Source organism: Tursiops truncatus, chromosome 8 (genome assembly GCF_011762595.2).
Source record: "Tursiops truncatus isolate mTurTru1 chromosome 8, mTurTru1.mat.Y, whole genome shotgun sequence".
In the NCBI taxonomy this organism is placed as follows: Eukaryota; Metazoa; Chordata; class Mammalia; order Artiodactyla; family Delphinidae; genus Tursiops; species Tursiops truncatus.
The window spans coordinates 91923723-91946471 of NC_047041.1; the positions used below are offsets into that span (position 1 = coordinate 91923723).

Genomic DNA, 22749 nt, shown 5'->3' on the forward strand with positions numbered 1-22749 from the left:
AGTCACCCGGGGCTCTAGTTAAAAGGTAGAATCTGATGGGAAGAGACAGAAGAGCCAAGAATGTGCTTTTTTTTTTTGTTTTTGCGGTACGCGGGCCTCTCACTGTTGTGGCCTCTCCCGCTGCGGAGCACAGGCTCCGGACACGCAGGCCCAGCGGCCGTGGCTCACGGGCCCAGCCGCTCCGCAGCATGTAGGATCCTCCCGGACTGGGGCGCGAACCCGTGTCCCCTCTAGAGGCGGCAGGCGGATTCTCAACCACTGCGCCACCAGGGAAGCCCAAGAATGTGCTTTTTTAATAAGCTCCCAGGTGATGCCAATGCTGCTGGTCTCCAGATCTAGACCTGTGATGTTCAGTAAGGTAGCCACTAGCCAGCCACACGTGGCTATTTAGCCCCTGAAATCTGGCTAGTCCGAATTTAGATGAGCTATAAGCGTAAAATGCAAACGGATTTCGAAAACTTGGTACAAAAATAAATATCTCAGTAATTTCTAATAATAGTTAGATATGTTAATAATAATCTAATAGATTTCACACTGAACTAATAATATACTGTATATAATAGGTTAAATAAGATGTTATTTCATTTTTTTTTTTTTGTGGTTCACGGCTCGCGTTACGTTTCTACTGGACGGCGCTGCCCTAGACTAACAACACTTCCAATTCTGAAGCTCCCCCTATTGTGAGGTTTTAAGAATAAAAGAGAACCTATCCCTTCCCTTAGATGTTTCGAAAGCACACCTTTTATTTTCCAACCATTTGACACAATCAGAAATAAAAATAATTTTTTTTTAAACCAAAGAGTTGCATGTATATACTCTGAGCCCTCTCATTTTGGCTTAGGCTCCAACTGGAACACTACTTTTCTCTCCCTCTGGTTCCCACGCTCCGAGATCGTATCGCGCACAGGAAAACAATAATGAGAAAGCGGTCTCCGACCTGAAGCCAAATTGGGCCAGCGTCAGAGGCCGCGCTTCCCCACCGCCTAAACCGAGCCCGAGGCCGAGGAAGGCGGTAGTCAGCGGGCAGCTCCCCCTCGGCTCCTCCTCCTCCTCCTCCTCCAGCGTCGACCTCCCCAAGATGGCGAACGGCGGGGGTCCATTTCCGCTTCCGGTGTGAGCGCCCGGGCTAGGGGGGGCAAGATGGCGGCGGCAGTAGGGGTCCGCGGACGGTGCGAGCTGCCGCCGTGCTCCAGTCCAGGCTGGTTCCTCAGCCTTTCCGCCTTGCTGAGTGTGGCAGCTCGAGGGGCCTTCGCCACCACGCACTGGGTCGTCACGGAGGACGGGAAGATCCAGCAGCAGGTAGCGGCCAGGGTGTCCCTCTCCGCCCGCGCCCGCCCTCGCCCGGGGGGGATTCCCCGGCCCGGCCCGGCCCCTGGCTGTTTGGCTCCGCGCGGCCCCGCCCCCAGCCTGCAGTCCCACGGTCCCGGTGTCGGCGACCTCCGCCCTCCAACCGGTCCCCTTCCCACTTGTGTCCTGGACCTGGCCTCGGCTGCCTGCAAGTTCTCAGGCTTCCACCCCTGGGGCCGGGCGACTCTCCCCGGGAGTTCGGGTCCTGGGGACATTATCTGGCTCCCTAGCTTTAAAACCCGGATTCATTATCCCTCCTCTGGTGCCTCTCTGGCCCACGCGTCACCAGCCCTCCCCGAGGAAGTAGAAAGCAGGTGGCAGCGCCCGGGTGTGCGCGAGTCCTAGGGAGGTGACAGCTTCGGCACCCCTAGGCAGTGTGTCACCTAATGCTACTTCCCCCAGTCTCCTGTTCCACATGCTGGCGTTCGTGTCAAGCTGTGGTGGTTTCAGCTGGTACCGTTACCCAGATCAGCAGGGGCTCATTAGACACAACACGCACACTCTCTTTGCGAAGGAATGCTTGAGGATGCCTCTGGTGGCGTTGCCTGCATCTTTTCAGCAGTCAACCGCCCTAGTATCCCAGTGTTCTTTGCATTGTTTCTTTACCTAGTTGCTGTGACCCAGCCCCTCAGGGAGGATATGCGATTTCCCGGATTCTTGTCAGGTTGAATTAATTCCTCAGAAGAGAGGCTGCTTTTCTTACATAACTTTCTGATGGCCTGTATTTTGTGAATGCTGCTGATGCCTAAAGAATGCGTGAGTGTGTATTCTGCTACAGAAACTTGATAAACTTAATGACTTCCAACACCTGAGAACAATTCTATAAAGTCCAGCAAACATTTAGAAAGTGATCTGTGTGCCCCATGCAATTTAATTGAGCCCACCGATCTGCAATGTATTAACCATTGTCCTGTGAAAGTACTGGGTTGTATGTAATGAATGGTGATAGGAACACAATGCTAGGCTTACCTTTGTGTAAAGTGAGGTTCACATTTAGATTCACCACGTGATGGCAGATTTTGTCTTAAATATAATGAATGAGTAAAGCAATTTAAAAGTCAGCGTTGGTTTTGGTGAGTGGTTTTCAGTGTATATCTGAGAAAAGACTGACTCTGTGGGGTGGCATTTCTCTATACCTAAGTTACATTAGAAAAAAATTTCCTTTTCATGGCCATACCAGCTGAGATTTAAAATATACATGTGTGTTTCAGAAACCCTAGACAACACTTACAAATTCACCTCTAACAAAAGATTGGAAATCTTGTGTGAATCCTGGTTGCTTCTGTCCTTCTTCTCTCTCCAGATGATGGTTTTCCCTGAGGCCCTTATGAAGGGAGATGTGGCGTTAAGTCCTGCTGCATTTTGGGGAGCCCTTCTCCTATTGGCTCTTTTGCAGTATTGTTTTGGGTCACAGCTATTTATATTCCCTGACGTTGACTTCTTCTCATTTTGATGTCCAGCTACTCAGCTGAGAAAGTAGCCCACCTGAAAAGTGGTAGAAAGCTGGTAGAAATGTATTTATATGCTGAACATTGCAAAGGGAAAGTAGAATCTGATTTGGTTTTTGTTTTTTAACACATTCCTTCTTTTTGCACATTGGGTACATATGTTTTGGTGGGGGAAAGGTAGGGGTTACTAAAAACTTGCTTGAGAAAGGGAGAAATCTACAGAATCTTCTGGATCTCTTCCAAGTCACTCCTACAGTAGGTAGTTAGGAAAGCAAGATTTCTTTCCTACATGCCTTTTTAGTGATCCTCTTTGGTGAATTTTCCAGTACTTTGCTACATAACATTTACAGTGTTAAGTCCAGGCAACTACAAAATTTTATACCAGAAGAAATAAAGTTGGTGACTACAGTGTAACAAGAGGCCAGGGGAGGGAAGTTGGATTTAATCTGAGGGGAAAAGCGCATGTAAATAAAGTAAGAGAGTTGGACCTCACAGTCAGCTTCTGAGTTCCACTCTGATAGCTCTGCATACATTACCCATGCAGCCCTTCCTGGCAGTAATTTGACTGCAGGCAGAATCCAAACCTCAATTTACATTATGCTTAATTATCACATTTGGGTATACTTATTAAAGAATTGAAAGGTCTCTTTAGTATGTGGATTTGGGTGTACTGCAGATCTATTCATGCTTTCAGAAACATAACTAATTAAAATTTAGTATAGGAACTTCCCTGGCGGTCCAGTGGTTAGACCTTTGCTGTCCAATGCATGGGGAGCGGGTTCGATCCCTGGTCAGGGAGCTAAGATCCCACATGCCTCACCGCCAAAAAACCAAAACATAAAACAGAAGCAATATTGTAACAAATTCAATAAAGACTTAAAAAATGGTCCACATCAAAAAAAATAAAGTAAAATTTAGTATATGTACTGTGTCTTACCAGGAGTACCAAATCCCTTGCTCCTTGTTTTTAGTTATAACTTCTGAGTGAGAACAGAAGTATTTCATTCTTTTGGCTGTGCCACACGGCTTGCAGGATCTCAGTTCCCTGACCAGGGATTGAACCTGGGCCACGGCAATGAGAGCCTGGAATCGTAACCACTAGGCCACCAGGGAGGTCCCTGATTTCATTTTTAAAAAATTTTTTTTTATTTTATACGTTTATTTATATATTTATTTTTGGCTAATTGGGTCTTCGTTGCTGCGCGCGGGCTTTCTCTAGTTGTGTTGAGCAGGGGCTACTCTTCGTTGGGGTGTGCGGGCTTCTCATTGCAGTGGCTTCTCTTGTTGCAGAGCACGGGCTCTACACACGCGGGCTTCAGTAGTTGTGGCGCACGGGCTTGGTTGCTCCGCGGCATGTGGGATCTTCCCAGACCAGGGCTCAAACCCGTGTCCCCTACAATGGCAGGCAGATTCTTAACCACTGCGCCACTAGGGAAATCCCCCGATTTCATTTTTAAAGTTGCCTAATATTAGGGAAAGGGTTAAGGGCAAACTGAAATAGCAGGTCTTAGAAAATAGCTTTTGAAACTCTTCACTCGATATTTATTTTAATTTTTTTTTAACTTTTATCTTAATTAATTTATTTATTTTTGGCTGTGCTGGGTCTTCGTTGCTGTGTGCGGGCTTTCTTTAGTGTGGTGAGCGGGGGCTGCTCTTTGTTGCGATGCATGGGCTTCTCATTGTGGTGGCTTCTCGTTACGGAGCATGGACTCAAGGCACTTGGGCTTCGGTAGTTGTGGCGCATGGGGTCAGTGGTTGTGGCTCGTGGGCTCTAGAGCGTAGGCCCAGTAGTTATGGCACACAGGCTAGTTGCTCCGTGGTATGTGGGATCTTCCTGGACCAGGGCTCGAACCCGTGTTCCCTGCATTGGCAGGCGGATTCTTAACCACTGCGCCACCAGGGACGTCCTTCACTTGATATTTAAACCTATCCAAATTAAGTGTAATAGATCATTGTTTTCCAGAGTGAATGTGGGTAAGTACTTATGAATTAAAAATCTGAATTGCCCAAAATACAGACTTAGATAGGGACATTTTCCATCATAATAGTTAAAGTTTTAAGTACAGTAAGCAGTCCTTCCCAGAAGAAGAGAACATTCGTTTGGCTTTTCTATTTCAAGCCTTAGCAGATGATAAAGATAGGCACCCACAAGTTACAGACTGCAGACTTGTGAACACGCATATATATTGGAAGCCTTAGATCTTTGGGGGGTTGAAATGGGCCTTTCAGTCAGAGCAGGGAAGCAGACATTGCTCCAGGCAGCCTCCTCGCAGTCCAAGCTGAGCTGCTTCTGGCAGTAGCAGGTGTCCAGTACTTGGTGTGGCGACTCAGGGAGTTAGTTGTTCCTTTCCACAGTCCCGGCTCCATCTAGGAAGCATGCCATCCATGTTTTTAGGCTCTGTGTTTACTGAGCTGCCACTGAACTCCCAGGAGTGTTGTACAGGGAATACTGGAGCTGGGATGTGAAGAGAATGCTCCAGTCACTAAGTTCATTTCCCACTGCAGTCAGAGGACGTCTAAGAAAAGCCCCTCCTCTCTTTCTCCTCTCCAGCTCTGTGCCGTTCTCCCAGCTTTGGGCTTTGGCATACTTCTGAACCCCTAATGTCCCTGTACCTGAAAACTAGTAAGATCCTCTCACCTTATTTAAGCAAGAGTCCTTAACTTGGAGTCCATGGACTTGAGGTATGAGCTTTTATAATCTAGTTGCTAGGAAGATCTACAGTAACTAGATCTTTTGTTTGACTTCAAGGTAAATTTTTGTTTGTTTCATTTTGACATTGTTTTTGCTTAATTACTCTTGTGGCAACACCTGTTTTCTATTTTAATCACAAGTGCCTAGCAGTTTTCTTGCACTGAAGGTTAAATAAACTTTTGTGAATTAGCCTAAGAGCCTATCTGTCACATCATTTCTTTGGAAAAATGTACGCTTCATGTTACAGCTTACCAGCTAACAGATGAACTCTTGAAAAATGTTAGTTAGGTCTAAAACTTGAAAATTTAGATTATCAACTCTCTCATAACATTATATTATTTATTTTCTTTGCTGCTGTTTCCCTCTCCTCCAATCTTAGAACCATGGCATTTTAGATTTGGAAAAAATTCTTAAAGAATATATGGTGCGACTCATAGGAGAGAGGGTCACCCAAAGACACAACTAATGAATGGCATTTAGTGGTAACAATAAGTAAAAATGTATTTATCTGCAGTAATGTGTAAGCCAGCACTTTATACTAAGTTTGAAGTGCGTTTTTTTATCTGCTTAACACCTACAAAGGAAGGAACAGAAAGAAAAACAAAACCAAATGAAGTAGATGTCTTCTCTTTTCCAGTTTGCTTTACTTTCGCAGAATGTTTTGTGATAACTTTAAGTTGGGGGTGGGTGGATGGGGGAGGGTCCCAAATAGGTGTGAATTAATTTGGGGGTCACTTAATCATTTTGCCTCCTGTCAAGCAGATGTCTTCGGAGTACAGATCTGTTTAACTGCTCAGAACAAATGAGATTTCTGACAAAACTAATGTTCTGAAGCTTAGCAAACTTGGCAAAAACTGTTTGATAAGCAACTATTTCAGCAACTATGACCTAGGGAACAGCTATCATATTTAGTTGGACAAACTGGCTAAATCTTTATTTGTTGATTTTTAACAGCTTATAAGTGAAGGAGTGGTTTAATTTTGGTCTCATGTTAAGTGATTTGGTTAATCTGGGAGAGAGCCTCCATATTGTACTGTGAAGCTGACAGCTTCATTTTGGTGCTTTTCAAAACTGAACCCATCTTTTGACATAGAGCATGTTTCTATGTTTATACACTTAAGGGATTTACTTGAACCTGGAGGTCATATTGGTTATTCAGTAGCTAGGCACCTGCAGTTCATACTAGACGTTGACATCAAAAGTGATTCTCATTCAATCCATTTTTTAAGATATTTCCCACTATTATTTTTCTTCTTATAAATTACCCAGGTATTAAGTTTGTTTATATGGTAGAGTAGTAATAGGAGTTTGGAAATATACAGAGATAAATTGTAACTTTAAATACTTTTCCCAATTATTTATTGAACACATATCTATTGATGGCTTCCTTTTCACCAACCCACAGTGCTTTGAAGGGTATGTTCTTTTCCACTGGCTACTGTGACACAAAATTCTCATTTTTCTTTAGGGGTGAGCAGAGCACAGCTCCTTCTTAACCTTCTGGGTCTTTTTGTCTTTTGTTTTGGCTCTTCCACCTCTGCTTATCTTCTAGATCAGTGGTTCTCAAACTTTGCACAAAAATAATCTGGGATGCCTGCTTAAAATTCAGATTCCCAGGTCACTGAGAGTGATTCAGTAGGTTGATGGTGGAGCCAAGGTTTCCACATTTTTATCAAACTCCTCAGGAGAGTGTGATGCAGATGGGTCACAGATCATTATGAGAAATTCAGTTTTAGATCTTGCTCTTCCTCCAGCCTTTGTTGCAGGCTTCTATTCTTACTCTCTTTGTATACCTGGGAAATGTCATCCTTTCCCAAAACTTAAGTTACCATATGTATGCTGGGAATACCTACATTTCTTTCTACAACTCAGTTTTTTTTTCTCCACGAGTTACAAATTCAAGACTTCCGTGTTAACTTTTAACTCCATGTGAATGTCCTCTAGGTACTTCAAGCTTAATATGACCAAATCTAAACTCAGTTTTACACCTATACCTATGTCATGCCCTGTTTTCCCAAACTTAATGAAAGACACCACTATACATCATCTGCTTATTGGTCCACATCAGAAGTCTGGTTGTCCTTTTTAATTTCTCCCTCTTCCTTACCAACAGCTTTCAGTTTTACTTTCTAATTATATCTTGCTTCTTTCAGTAGCCACTACCATTACTCATAATTCCAACCACCTAATTAATTGCCGTAGCTTCTTAACTGCACTCCCTGCTTCTAGTCTTGTCCTACTTCTAGTCCATTTTTTCCACAGTGCAGAGTAATCTTTTAAAACCTTCTGTGTTTTTTTGTTTAATTAAAAAATTTGAATTACAAAAGTGATGCGTGGCACTGTAAAAATAAATACCTAACACTATGGTAGTATTTGAAGTAACAAAATGAAGTCATCCTACCTCTACCCATTCTTACTCCCCAGGAAAAACTACCTTTAACAGATTGGTACATATCCCAGAATATGGTCCAAATTCATTAACATGTCTTGAGATCTGGCCCTTCCTTCTCTCTAGTCTGTCTCTGCTCATTCTTGAGTGCCCCACTCTCACCTCAGAATATACACACGTAATATACTTAGTCATACTTAACTTTTGTCAGTGTCCCCAAATATGCTCTGTTCGCACTTATTTCTGGGCCTTTGTACATGTTCTTCCCCCAAAACATCTTAATCTGGCTAACTCATACTCTTCATAACTTAAACATCACTTTCTCAGGGAAGCTTCTATGATGCACAGATTTGAATAAGCTGTTCTTTCAATGTGCCTTCAGAGCATCCTGCATTCCCTTATGAAAGCATTTGCCATACCATGTTGTGTCTGTTTACTTATGTAAATGCCCTACTAGACTACATTATGCTCTATGAAAGGAGCAGCTGTGTCCATCTTCTCTGCAACTCCAACATCTCTCACATTGCTTAATCACATAGGCTACAGTAATATCTGTTGAATGGATGATATAAGGAAGTATGAGAAATGATTCCTATTGATACCTTTTAGGAATTTACCATTGTCTGAATGAAGCCTTACGATACTCACCAATGTGGTTGTCATCAGGGACTAGCCTAAAGGAACCCTCAGACCTTCCAGGAGATCTTCAAATCTCCGAGTAACCCATCAGTGAGTCAGCCCTGAGGCCTTCAGAAACCATGCTGTACACAGGTGACAGCCATAATTTCAGAGATTACTCTTGCCTCTCTGTTGTGATCAGGTTGTGCCTGCCAGGGAAGTCATCGTGTCGCTGCTGACATTATATATCTAAAGGTCAGCTCTTGCTCAGACATAAAATGTATGGAGAAGAGACAGGAAAATGATAAACAAGAGAAACAGAAAAAGGATCGGCAAGGGCTGAGGCAAGGTAGGTGGGAGCTGGCAGCTGCACTGTTGAGGAGGGATTAGGATCAGCTGTGGGCTTCAGCAGTTGTTGCAGTTTAGAAGCAGCTCTGGTGGAAGTGAACAGAAGGCGCTCTGACAGTCAGGAATAAGAGGGCTTGCCAGCAGGTCGGGTCAAAAATTAGAACAGCTTTGCACTCGGAAATGTAGGGAGCTGGGTGTGAGCAGCGCCTGCATCTCAGCTGTGCTCCATGATGGCAAGAGTGAAAGGAATTCCTCTCCCTATGGCTCTTTTATAGCCAGACACCTCAGCACAGTTGTCTGTGCTCACAGACTCTCCTTCCTCTCTTCATATAGGTCTGTTTTAAACCCATTGCAATCAGTCCTGCATCCCCACAACTCTTGTCAAGATACCCTGGGCCTTCCACATTGCTGAATTCAGTGCTCAGTTCTCAGTCATCTTACTTAACCTCTTAGCAGCCCAGCATTTGTCTTCATACTCTATTGAACTATTTTTTTACATGACTTCCTGAACATATACTCCTGGTTTTCCTTCTAAATCCCCTGCCTCTCATTCTCTTCTGCTGAATTCCTTTTTGATTTGTGAGTCTTAAATATTGATGTGCCCCTTTTCTTCCCTCTGTACATGTGGCTCACCAGACCATCTTATGCAGTTTCATGGCATGAAATATATAAATCTGCAGTCTCTCCCTGAACTCTAGATTCATATATCCAACTGCCTACTCAACCTCTCCACCTAACTGCCTAATAGACACCACGAATACATCATGTGCTAAACTGACTCTTGATTTCCCACTCCACCACACCTGTTACCAAGTTTTTCAGGCCCCACATCTTGGTATCTTCCTTGACTCTTCCTTCTCTCACATCTCATACCCAGTCTCTCAGCAACCTGTCAACTTAACTTCCAAAATGTATTCTGAATCCTGCCATGTCTTTCCGCCTGTACTTTTACAACCCTGGTCCAGACTATCTTCATCTCTCTCCTGAACCTATGCAGTAGCCCCCTAACTGGTCTCTTTGCTTTTACGTTTGCTCCACAGGGTCTGTTCTCCCCAGATTAGCCAAAGCAGTCTTTTAAAAAACATAAGTTTTGGTCATGCCACTTCTTGAGGGGTCTTGGGGGAAGGGAAGCAAAGAGTATCAGAAAACCTTCAGTGGTTTCCCATCACACTTAAATAATAAAACCTAGTTTTCACCATGGCCTGTAAGGCCCTGCAGGATCTGGGACCTGGCTCCTGGCCACCTCTCTGCGCTGATACTACTTTCCTTCTTGTGTGCTGTGTTTCAGCCATACTGGCCTTCGGGTGGTTTTTAAAGCACCAAGTTCACTTGTTTTTGGTTCACCAAGACCTTTGCTTTTGCTCCTTCATCTGCCTGAAGCACTTTTTTGCAGTCATCAACATGGCTCAGCCCTTCTCTTCTTTCAGGCCTCTGTTCTCATGTCACCCAAATCTGACCAAGCTGTCTAAAGCAGCATCTCTTTCCATCACTCTGTCTTCTCACTCTGTTTTTCTTCATGTTATTTATTACTGGCACTGTATTGTAAGGTATACTTTATTGCCTGTCCTTCTACAAGAACATAAGCTTATGAAGGCAACAACTTTGTTTTGTTCAGTGAAGTAACCCTAGTGCCTAAAACAGTGCCTGACACATGATGCACACTCAGTAAATACTGAATAAGTGAGAGAGTATATGAATGTCTGTGTGTGCAAGCAGTAATTACTCCTGTATTAGCTCTTGTATCTCATATCAGCATACTGAAGGGCCAACCGTTGTTTTTTTGTTTTTGTTTTTTTAAATTAATTTATTTTATTTATTTTTGGCTGCGTTGGGTCTTCGTTGCTGCACAGGGACTTTCTCTAGTTGCGGTGAGCAGGGCCTACTCTTCATTGCGGTGCACAGGCTTCTCGTTGCAGTGGCTTCTCTTACTGCATAGCATGGGCTCTAGGGCGCGGGTGCTTCAGTAGTTGTGGCACGTGAGCTCAGTAATTGTGGCTTGCAGGCTCTAGAGCGCAGGCTCAGTAGTTGTGGCGCACGGGCTTAGTTGCTCCGCAGCATGTGGGACCAGGGCTCGAACCCGTGTCTCCTGCATTGGCAGGTGGATTCTTAACCACTGTGCCACCAGGGAAGCCCCCACCATTGTTTTAATAATCTGCAGGAGGGAGGTGCATTTACTTTAAAGGGGGCAAGCTGATTCATTCATTCTCCCTGTTACCAATAAAAGGTCTAGACAGCCTAAGACTTTTCTAAGAACATGGTATCTCTAACCAGAGTTGTAAAATGGTGCCTAAGATAATCTACTTTCCTACTGGCTGTTTTGGATATTTTACCTCTACAGCGTACCTTTTATGGTATGTTCAAAGAACTCATGTTTGAGATTGTGACCTTATTTAAATTAATTGAATATTGTATAAATTTAGGTTGTCACTTTATATTTTGCTTTCAAGACATACTATTAGGAATTCACACTGTTGTGCTTCCCATATTTATTTAGTCAGTAGTAAAGTCAGTTAGTAATGAGTCTAACTTTTTTTTTAATAAATTTATTTTATTTTTGGCTGCGTTGGGTCTTCGTTGCTGCGTGCAGGGACTACTCTTCGTTGTGGTGCGTGTGCTTCTCACTGAGGTGGCTTCTCTTGTTGTGGAGCACGGGCTCTAGGAGCACGGGCTTCAGTAGTTGTGGCTTGTGGCTCTAGCACGGGCTCAGTAGTTGTGGCGCACGGGCTTAGTTGCTCCGCGGCATGTAGGTTCTTCCCGGACCAAGGCTCGAACCCGTGTCCTCTGCATTGGCAGGCGGATTCTTAACCACTGTGCCACCAGGGAAGTCCCATGAGTCTAACTTTTGAAAAGAACTCATTTATGTATTTTTAACTAACGTTTTCAGTCTTCATTTTCCCTCTGAGGAACTTGGTTATTTCAGTTGAAATCAGGTGACTGGCAAGAGGTCCTGTCTCCAAAGGTCAGGCCTTTCCACCTTCAGTCTAATTGCTTGGTGGGGAGTTGAGATGGGTAATTAATCTTTAGTAGAACCCAAGAGAATAGTATCAACACATGACAAAAGTGGTCAAATGGAGTCAGGAACGTTTTTGTTAGAGCAAGTATTTGCTGAGTGCTTTTTGTGTGCCTGTTACTGCATTGGGTAAGCTTAGCTCACTCCTTCAGTACATACTTGGATGCTTTCTGTGTTAGGTACTTGAAATACAGCTGTGAGGGAGATATAGTCCCTGCCTTAGTAGAGTTTGTGTTTTATACAGTCATACATGGAAATGACTCTAATTTAGGATATCAACAGGTAACTTTTATTGTAATAAAAACAATTTAATGTCTGTAATTCACTGAACACTTTATCCAGTGTTTTCATGTTCATTATCTCATTTGGTCATCATACAGACTCAGTAAGATGTGGGTATTGATCTTCTATCAAATAAATTTGGGCAGAATGTAGTTAAACTCCTTGCCCAAGCCATGCAAGTAGGAAGTGGCAGAGTGTGAACTCAAGCTGAGGTCTGATTCTGAACCCTGTTCTCTTCTCTGCAGTGCTAAACATTGCTACTAACATAAAGAAAAATATTTCTGTAGTTTTATTTGTAAAACAAATACTAATCAAAAATTAAAATTTTTATTTTAAAAATGTTTTTTTAATTTTAAAATTGAATTAAACTATAAAATATATGATAATAGTTGAAAAAAATTTTCACACTATTTATTATGTTATAAAATGAAAAGTGAAAGTTTCATAACTACCCACAGCCCTTCTTCCTGGAAACAACTAGAATTATTTGTGTATTCTTCCCAAAAGTGTCTATGCATTTGCAAATACATAGTTCTTTATTTCATTTTTTTTGCGGTACACGAGCCTCTCACTGCTTTGGCTTCTCGCGTTGTGGAGCACAGGCTCTGGACGCGCAGGGTCAGCGACCGTGGCTCACAGGCCCAGCCGTTCCGCGGCATGTGGGATCTTCCTGGATCGGGGCACGAACCCGTGTCCCCTGCATCGGCAGGCGGACTCTCAGCCACTGCGCCATCAGGGAAGCCCCCATAGTTCTTTATTTTTAAACGCACAACTGGAAACATTTTGTCTCACCGTTATCTTCTATCCACTTCATAAAACTTAGACATCTGTCCATATCGGAAATAAGAAAGCTACCCTCTTCTCCCTTAAGATTGCATAGTATTGGGTTGTATGGGTGTTCTGTAGTTTATTTAACCAGTTCCCTAGTGGCAGACATTTAGATTGTTCCTCTGTTTTTGCTATCGCAAACATTGTTGCAGAGAGTAAACGTGCTAATACATTCATCTTTGCATGCTTCTGTGCCTATATTGAGTGTAAGATGAATTCTTTGAATTGGAATTTCCTGTTTCTAAAAATGCATATATTTAATTTTCTTAGGTTTACTAAATTGTTGTCCTAAAGGACTGCATCAGGAGTGTTTGAAAATGCTCAGCATTGCTTGGAATGTGCAAAAAGTTTTTCATAATCCAATTCTAGTAAAAGACCTCTGTTCCATCAGTTGCCCTTAGCTAAACAGTGTTGTGATTATCAGTAGAAATATGAACAGAAAGGAAGCTTCAGTTAAGTTTTTTTATCTTCATAGAAAAAAATTAAACCTTTGTCATTAACATTTATTTCACACTTGTTGGGACTGCAATAAAAGAGATTAGTCAAGCTGATTTCTTTTCCCCCACAGTTGATACTACCAGTGTTTTGATGACTAATCAAGTTGAACTTTATTCAGTTGTCTCTTGTAGAGCAGCGATTTCCAGTACGAAATAGCAGAGTAATTTACTGGCTGTTGAGTTTGCCATCATCTGAATAATGATAAAGTTACTAAGGTTTAATTCCTGGCACTAATTTTAGTGTTCCTTTTCCAACATTTGATTGACAAATCTGTCTTAGCTTGGGCTGCCGTAACAAAATGCCGTAAACTGGTGATTTAAAGAACCGATGTTTATTTTCTCACAGTTCTGGAGGCTGGAAATACAAGATCAGAGTGCCAGCATGGTCGGGTTCTAGTGAGGGCTCTCTTTTTGGCTTGCAGACAACTGCATCTTGCTGTGTCCTCACATGGTAGAGAAAAAGAGAAAGCAAGCTCTCTGGTATCTTCTCTTACAGGAGCACCAATCCCATCAGGAGGGCCCCAACCTCATGACCTCATCTAAATCTATTTACTTCCCAAACGTCCAGTCTCCAGCTACCTAATTCCCTTTTGCCATGTAACCTAACATGTTCACATGTTCTGGAGTTTAGGACATAGACGTCTTTGTCGGGCCATTGTTCTGTGTTCAGTATTTGCTGCTGGAATGAAAATTACTTCTGAGTTACATATAAATCCACTCTAACTGTACAGCTACATTTTTTCTGTGTATGTTTACAAGAATATGATAAGTACACAAATGAGAAATATTCATGACTCTGGTGTCCTGTTTCATTTTCTTTCCTTGTAAAGTTGTAAACTGTTTGCTTTATTCATTATGTTATTTGTATATTTCTTGGCAACATAAATCATAAAATGTAGACTGATAACACTTTTATAAGAACTTGTTCCTTAGTTATTCATGTTGAAAATGGTTACTTATTTGCTAATCAGTTGGGGAAATGGTGATTATTTGACATGAATGTTCTAATAAAATTGGCTGCAACACTGTACGTGTTCAAATCTAGATTATAGCTATATAATATACTTCAGATTCCTGGATTATTTTATGTGAGTTTAAGTATTTACAACTATGTCTTCCAAGAACTGAAAATCAGAAAGTAAAATCTAATTGAGGATAACTTTAGAAAATATATAAGGACATTAAAAATTCATGTGATGGTCAGGATTCAACATTTTTGTTTATTTAAAGTTTAATTTTAGTTTGGTAACTTGGTATTCTATAAAATTGAGACTGGTTTTTAACTTTTCACTAAAATACTATACAAGTGCTCTAAGAGTGAAAAAGTCATCTTTAATAAAAATATTTCCAAATCTTGACAGTTCATAACAATAGTGTTTTATTGATCTGATACAATTAAATTTTTCTAGTAAAAGGTCTGTTTAAGTTACATATTAAAGTTTTGGCAATTATTACAGCCAGCAACCTAAGTTCCTCTTAAGAGCTGAGGCTGAACTGGTATTTTGTGAACTTAACACTTCTCTAAACCTGGAAGAAGGTGCAAGTCCATGATAGTTAGACTTGAATCCTGAAGAGAGAGTTGCATGCGAAGTCAAGCCCACAGACTTTTCTGCCCCTCTCATTCTGTTCCTCTAAAACTCATCTTGCTCGCCACTGTATTAGGCTGACAGGGGTCACAAAGGTAAGGGCTCCTTAGACAATCATTTGAAAATGGCAGTGAACTAGATTTGCGATAAGGGTAAAAATTTGAGGTGAGAAAGGAACAAGAAAATACAATAGATGTTGCCTTTTTGAGTGTTTACCTGGACCCATATCTGTGAGAGGAATTTTTTTCTCTATGAGTATATAAGGAAAAGCTGCAGGATTGTTTCTCAGATCTGAGCTTATACTTGTCAGTTTGTTTATTTGTTTTTAAATACAATAAAGCATGTTGCATAGCACTCTAAAGTTTCATTTTAACAAGGTGACCTGTTCATAGCACTTTAAAAAAAATACTTTGTAAATTTAAGTGTACGTTCGCTGCAGAAGAAGTCAGAAAACACAAACCAGAAGAGAATAATCATCTGGAGTCCCACCAACTAGAAACCACCATTCGTAAAATATGATGTATAAACTGTCAGATGGATTTAAAAAGAGAAAGATTTTCTTATAAGTACACAAAAGAGGGCTTCCTTGGTGGCGCAGTGGTTGAGAGTCCGCCTGCTGATGCAGCGGACACAGGTTCATGCCCCAGTCCGGGAAGATCCCACATGCCACGGAGCGGCTGTGCCCGTGAGCCGTGGCCGCTGAGCCTTTGCTCCGCAACGGGAGAGGCCACAACAGTGAGAGGCCCGCATACCGCAAAAAAAAAAAAAAAAAAGTACACAAAAGAAGAAATATATATGACCAACAAAGAGATTAAAATATATTCACGCTCTTCTGTTTCCCTAAGAGTGTATAGAAACTCAGTGATTGTTGTTAGGAATTTCAGTTGATTCAACTATTCTGGAGAAAAGCTAGTAAAAAATATAAATTTAAAAAAGTTCAGTCCCTTTAACCTAACAGTTCTTGTTCTGGGAAGGAAATAATTTGACGGCTGTCAAAAAAATTAAGTGTAAGGATATTCATCACAATATTGTTAAAAAGAGAGCATAAATTTTAGTAGGAACCTGGGTAAATGACTTTAATATAATATTACCTACTAAATATGATCATGTAAATCTGTATTTACTGGTAAATAAGGCTGATAAAATTTAGGGAAGAATGGAGAGGGGAAGGATACAACACAGTAGATATATTATCTGATTTTTATAAAAATATTTATCTACATAGCTATATATGTATATATTGATAAATACAGAGAAGTTATCCTAACATGATATATGTATATGACAGCAGATATATCTGAAAGTGAGATTTCAAGTAATTTAACTTGCTTCTTTATATTGTCTATAATGTGTTTGTTTTTATAGTAACATATATTTAGCTTGTAAATCAGAAAAAAAGATTATTTTTAAGTTGAACTTTCTTGGAATTAAGCAATGAAAGGACAGAGAGGGCTAACTTTGTCTATGATACAATGAACAACTTAACTCTCAGAAATAAGTAGCCACTGCTAATTGGAGCCTTGGTTTAATTTGACAGATTGTTTAAAAGAAGCTTTTAACTGTAGCTTTGGAAATAGTCCCTTGCCTAAAGTGAGTACAAGTTTATATGGGCAAATTGAAAGAATGATAAATTCATTCATTTGAATATCACATTACTTCAGTGTCATAGGTTAGGCTGGTTAAAAGTGATACTTTTATAATAGTGTTAAATCTTTTATAGAGGTAGGATTTGAAAAGTATAAGGAATTTTTAGAAGTCATTAGGTTGGGTGCCCTCAGTTTATAGATGAGGAAACAGAAGCCCTGACAGGGAAGGTGATTTGCTTAAGGTCACACAGCTGGTCATAGTCCTGTCAAGGACTTATTTTTTCCTGATTCCTGGTGGCTTAGCCTCTTTACTTCCTTTCCAGATAGCCATTAGTGAGCCATAATGCCTTAGGAGATAGAGAATCTAACAGTGTGATATCAGACACTTTCATCAAACAATCATCAATGTTTTATGTACCTAACTTGTACCTGAAAGCACATTAAGTACTGAGGGTAGAAAGAGGAATACAAAAAAAAAAATTTTTTTTTTTTTTTTTCCGGTACATGGGGCTCTCACTGTTGTGGCCTCTCCCATTGCGGAGCACAGGCTCTGGACGTGCAGGCTCAGCAACCATGGCTCACGGGCAGAGCTGCTCCGCAGCATGTGGGATCGTCCCAGACCGGGGCACGAACCCGTGTCCCCTGCATCGGCAGGCGGACTCTCAACAACTGCACCACCAGGGAAGCCCCCAATTTTTTTTTTTTGGAAAGATGGCCATACAATAATTAAACACTGTAATAAATGCTAATACTGAAATATGTATAAAATACTATGGGAGCTCAAGAGAAGGATGGTTTCAGAAAAGAAATGTCATTTGAGCCAAGTCACTTGGCTTTCATCAAAAACATAAGAAGAGAAAAGCTATCCAAGTAGAGGAATTAGCATGTGCAAAGGCACAGAGGCTCATACAAGAGCCAAAAGGATAAGATACCCTAAACAGGGACTTCCCTGGTGGTCCAGTGGTTAAAAATCCATCTTGCAATGCAGGGGATGCCGGTTCGATCCTTGTCAGGGAACTAAGATCCCATATGCCATGGGGCAACTAAGCCCGCGAGCTGCAACTACAGAGTCCACACGCTCTGGAGCCCGCGCGCCACAACTGAGACCCGACACAGCCAAAAAATAAATGATTCAATTAATGAATTAATTAAAAAAAAGAAGATACCCTAGACAGGGGGCCTCAAAAAAATTAGGCAGAGGTTTATCAATACCATTAAGACTTTCAGTTTTGAAAATTTTCATTGGAATGTTTGGACAAATTCTTTTTTTTTTTTTAACATCTTTATTGGAGTATAATTGCTTTACAATGGTGTGTTAGTTTCTGCTTTATAACAAAGTGAAATCAGTTATACATATACATATGTTCCCATATCTCTGCCCTCTTGCATCTCCCTCCCTCCCACCCTCCCTATCCCACCCCTCTAGGTGGTCACAAACCACCTAGCTGATCTCCCTGTGCTATGCAGCTACTTCTCACTAGCTATCTATTTTATGTTTGGTAGTGTACATATGTCCATGCCACTCTGTCACTTTCTCACAGCTTACTCTTCCCCCTCCCCATATCCTCAATTCCATGCTCTAGTAGGTCTGTGTCTTTATTCCCATCTTACCCCTAGGTTCTTTATGACCTTTTTTTTAATTTTTATTTTTTTCTTAGATTCCATATATATGTGTTAGCATATGGTATTTGTTTTTCTCTTTGTGACTTAACTTCACTCTGTATGACAGACTCACTACAAATAACTACAAAAAACTCAATTTTGTTTCTTTTTATGGCTGAGTAATATTCCATTGTATATATGTGTCACATCTTCTTTATCCATTCATCTGTCAAAGGATACTTAGGTTGCTTCCATGTCCTGGCTATTGTAAATAGAGCTGCAATGAACATTTTGGTACATGACTCTTTCTGAATTATGGTTTTCTCAGGGTATATGCCCAGTAGTGGGATTGCTGGGTCGTATGGTAGTTCTGTTTGTAGTTTTTTAAGGAACCTCCATACTGTTCTCCATAGTGGCTGTATCAATTTACATTCCCACCAACACTGCAAGAGTGTTCCCTTTTCGCCACACCTTCTCCAGCATTTATTATTTCTAGATGTTTTGGTGATGGCCATTCTGACCGGTGTGAGATGATATCTCATTGTAGTTTTGATTCGCATTTCTCTGATGATTAATGATGTTGAGCATTCTTTCATGTGTTTGTTGGCAATCTGTATATCTTCTTTGGAGAAATGTCTGTTTAGGTCTTCTGCCCATTTTTGGATTGGGTTCTTTGTTATTGAGCTGCATGAGCTGCTTGTCAATTTTGGAGATTAATCCTTTGTCAATCGCTTCATTTGCAATTATTTTCTCCCATTCTGAGTGTTGTCTTTTGGTCTTGTTTATGGATTCCTTTGCTGTGCAAAAGCTTTTAAGTTTCATTAGGTCCCTTTTGTTTATTTTTGTTTTTATTTCCATTTCTCTAGGAGGTGGGTCAAAAAGGATCTTGCTGTGATTTATGTCATAGAGTGTTCTGCCTATGTTTTCCTCTAAGAGTTTGATCGTTTCTGGCCTTACATTTAGGTCTTTAATCCATTTTGAGTTTATTTTTGTGTATGGTGTTAGGGAGTGTTCTAATTTCATACTTTTACATGTAGCTGTCCAGTTTTCCCAGCACCACTTATTGAAGAGGCTGTCTTTTCTCCACTGGATATTCTTGCCTCCTTTATCAAAGATAAGGTGCCCATAAGAGTGTGGGTTTATCTCTGGGCTTTCTATCCTGTTCCATTGATCTGTATTTCTGTTTTTGTGCCAGTACCATACTGTCTTGATTACTGTAGCTTTGTAGTATAGTCTGAAGTCAGGGTGCCTGATTCCTCCAGCTCCATTTTTCATTGTCAAGATTGCTTTGGCTATTCGGGGTCTTTTGTGTTTCCATACAAATTGAGAAATTTTTTGTTCTAGTTCTGTGAAAAATGCCAGTGGTAGTTTGATAGGGACTGCATTGAATCTGTAGATTGCTTTGGGAAGTAGAGTCATTTTCACAATGTTGATTCTTCCAATCCAAGAACATGGTATATCTCTCCATCTATTTGTATCATCTTTAATTTCTTTCATCAATGTCTTATAATTTTCTGCATACAGGTCTTTTGTCTCCTTAGGTAGGTTTATTCCTAGATATTTTATTCTTTTTGTTGCAGTGGTAAATGGGAGTGTTTTCTTAATTTCACTTTCAGATTTTTCATCATTAGTGTTTAAGAATGCCAGAGATTTCTGTGCATTAATTTTGTATCCTGTTACTTTACCAAATTCTTTGATTAGCTCTAGTAGTTTTCTGGTAGCATCTTTAGGATTCTCTATGTATAGTATCATGTCTCTGCAAACAGTGACAGCTTTACTTCTTCTTTTCCGATTTGGATTCCTTTTATTTCTTTTTCTTCTCTGATTGCTAAGGCTAAAACTTCCAAAACTATGTTGAATAAGAGTGGTGAGAGTGGGCAACCTTGTCTTGTTCCTGATCTTAGTGGAAATGGTTTCAGTTTTTCACAACTGAGGACGATGTTGGCTGTGGGTTTGTCAAATATGGCCTGTATTATGTTGAGGTAAGTTCCCTCTATGCCTACTTTCTGGAGAGTTTTTATCATAAATGGGTGTTGAATTTTGTTGAAAGCTTTCTCTGCATCTATTGAGATGATCATATGGTTTTTCTCCTTCAATTTGTTAATATGGTGTATCACGTTGATTGATTTGCATATATTGAAGAATCCTTGCATTCCTGGAATAAACCCCACTTGATCATGGTGTATGATCCTTTTAATGTCCTGTTAGATTCTGTTTGCTAGTATTTTGTTGAGGAGTTTTGCATCTATGTTCATCAGTGATATTGGCCTGTAGTTTTCTTTCTTTGTGACATCTTTGTCTGGTTTTGATATCACGGTGATGGTGGCCTCGTAGAATGAGTTTGGGAGTGTTCCTCCCTCTGCTATATTTTGGAAGAGTTTGAGAAGCATAGGTGTTAGCTCTTCTCTAAAGGTTTGATAGAATTCGCTTGTGGAGCCATCTGGTCCTGGACTTTTGTTTGTTGGAAGATTTTTAATCACAGTTTCAATTTCAGTGCTTGTGATTGGTATGTTCATATTTTCTGTTTCTTCCTGGTTCAGTCTTGGCCGATTGTGCATTTCTAAGAATTTGTCCATTTCTTCCAGGTTGTCCATTTTATTGGCATAGAGTTGCTTGTATTAATCTCTCATGATCCTTTGTATTTCTGCAGTGTCAGTTGTTACTTCTCCTTTTTCATTTCTAATACTATTGATTTGAGTCTTCTCCCGTTTTTTCTTGATGAGTCTGGCTAATGGTTTGTCAATTTTGTTTATCTTCTCAAACAACCATCTTTTAGTTTTATTGATCTTTGCTATCATTTCCTTCATTTCTTTTTCATTTATTTTTGATCTGATCTTTACGATATTTTTCCTTCTGCTAACTTTGGGTTTTTTTTGTTCTTCTTTCTCTAATTGCTTTAGGTGCAGGTTAGGTTGTTTATTTGAAATGTTTCCTGTTTCTTAAGGTAGGATTGTATTGCTATAAATTTCCCTCTTAGAACTGCTTTTGCTGCATCCTGTAGGTTTTGGTTTGTCGTGTCTCCATTGTCATTTGTTTCTAGGTATTTTTTGATTTCCTCTGATTTCTTCAGTGATCACTTCGTTATTAAGTAGTATATTGTTTAACCTCCATGTGTTTGTATTTTTTACAGATCTTTTCCTGTAATTGATATCTAGCTAGTCTCATAGCGTTCTGGTCAGAAAAGATACTTGATACGATTTCAATTTTCTTAAATTTACCAAGGCTAGATTTGTGACCCAAGGTATGTTCTATCCTGGAGTATGTTCCCTGAGCACTTGAGAAAAATGTGTATTCTGTTGTTTTGGATGGAATATCCTATAAATATTGATTGAGTCCATCTTGTTTAATGTATCATTTAAAGCTTGTGTTTCCTTATTTATTTTCATTTTGGATGATCTGTCCATTGGTGAAAGTGTGGTGTTAAAGTCCCCTACTATGATTGTATTACTGTCAATTTCTTATCGCTGTTAGTATTTATTTGCCTTATGTATTGAGGTGCTCCTATTGTTGGGTGCATAAATATTTACAATTGTTATATCTTTTTCGATCGATCCCTTGATCATTACGTAGTGTCCTTTTTTGTCTCTTGTAATAGTCTTTATTTTAAAGTCTATTTTATCTGATATGAGGAGTGCTACTCCAGCTTTCTGTTGATTTCCATTTGCATGGAATATCTTTTTCCATCCCCTCACTTTCAGTCTGTATGTGTCCCTAGGTCTGAAGTGGGTCTCTTGTAGACAGCATATGTATGGGTCTTGTTTTTGTATCCATCCAGCCAGTCTGTGTTTTTTGGTGGGAGCGTTTAATCCATTTACATTTAAGGTAATTATTGATATATATGTTCCTATTCCCATTTTCTTAATTATTTTGGGTTTGTTATTGTAGATCTTTTCCTTCTCTTGTGTTTCTTGCCTAGAGAAGTTCCTTTAGCATTTGTTGTAAAGTTGGTTTGGTGGTGCTGAACTCTCTCAGCTTTTGTTTGTCTGTAAAGGTTTTAATTTCTCCATCAAATCTGAATGAGATCCTTGCTGGGTAGAGTAATCTTGGTTGTAGGTTTTTCCCCTTCATCACTTTAAATATGTCCTTCCACTCCCTTCTGGCTTGCAGAGTTTCTGCTGAAAGATTAGCTGTTAACCTTATGGGGATTCCCTTGTGTGTTATTTGTTGTTTTTCCCTTGCTGCTTTTAATATGTTTTCTTTGTATTTAATTTTTGATAGTTCGATTAATATGTGTCTCGGCATGTTTCTCCTTGGATTTATCGTGTATGGGACTCTCTGTGCTTCCTGGACTTGATTAACTATTTCCTTTCCCATATTAGGGAAGTTTTCAACTATAATCTCTTCAAATATTTTCTCTGTCCCTTTCTTTTTCTCTTCTTCTTCTGGGACCCCTATAATTCGAATGTTGGTGTGTTTAATATTGTCCCAGTCGTCTCTGAGACTGCCCTCAGTTCTTTTCATTCTTTTTTCTTTATTCTGCTCTGCAGTAGTTATTTCCACTATTTTATCTTCCAGG

General features: G+C 40.4%; 1 protein-coding gene across 3 annotated transcripts in view; it reads left to right on the top strand.

The window, feature by feature from the left end:
* The first annotated feature begins 1109 nt into the window (after positions 1 to 1109).
* The window catches only part of TTC17 (tetratricopeptide repeat domain 17), a 153597-nt gene continuing 131957 nt past the window's right edge, over positions 1110 to 22749 (top strand). For all 3 annotated transcript variants that reach the window (XM_019948320.2, XM_019948321.2, XM_033860486.1), the window contains exon 1: positions 1110 to 1299. In XM_019948320.2, coding sequence (XP_019803879.1) covers positions 1141 to 1299 — 159 coding nt within the window. In that variant the 5' untranslated portion in view covers positions 1110 to 1140. The remainder of the gene's footprint in view (positions 1300 to 22749) is intronic.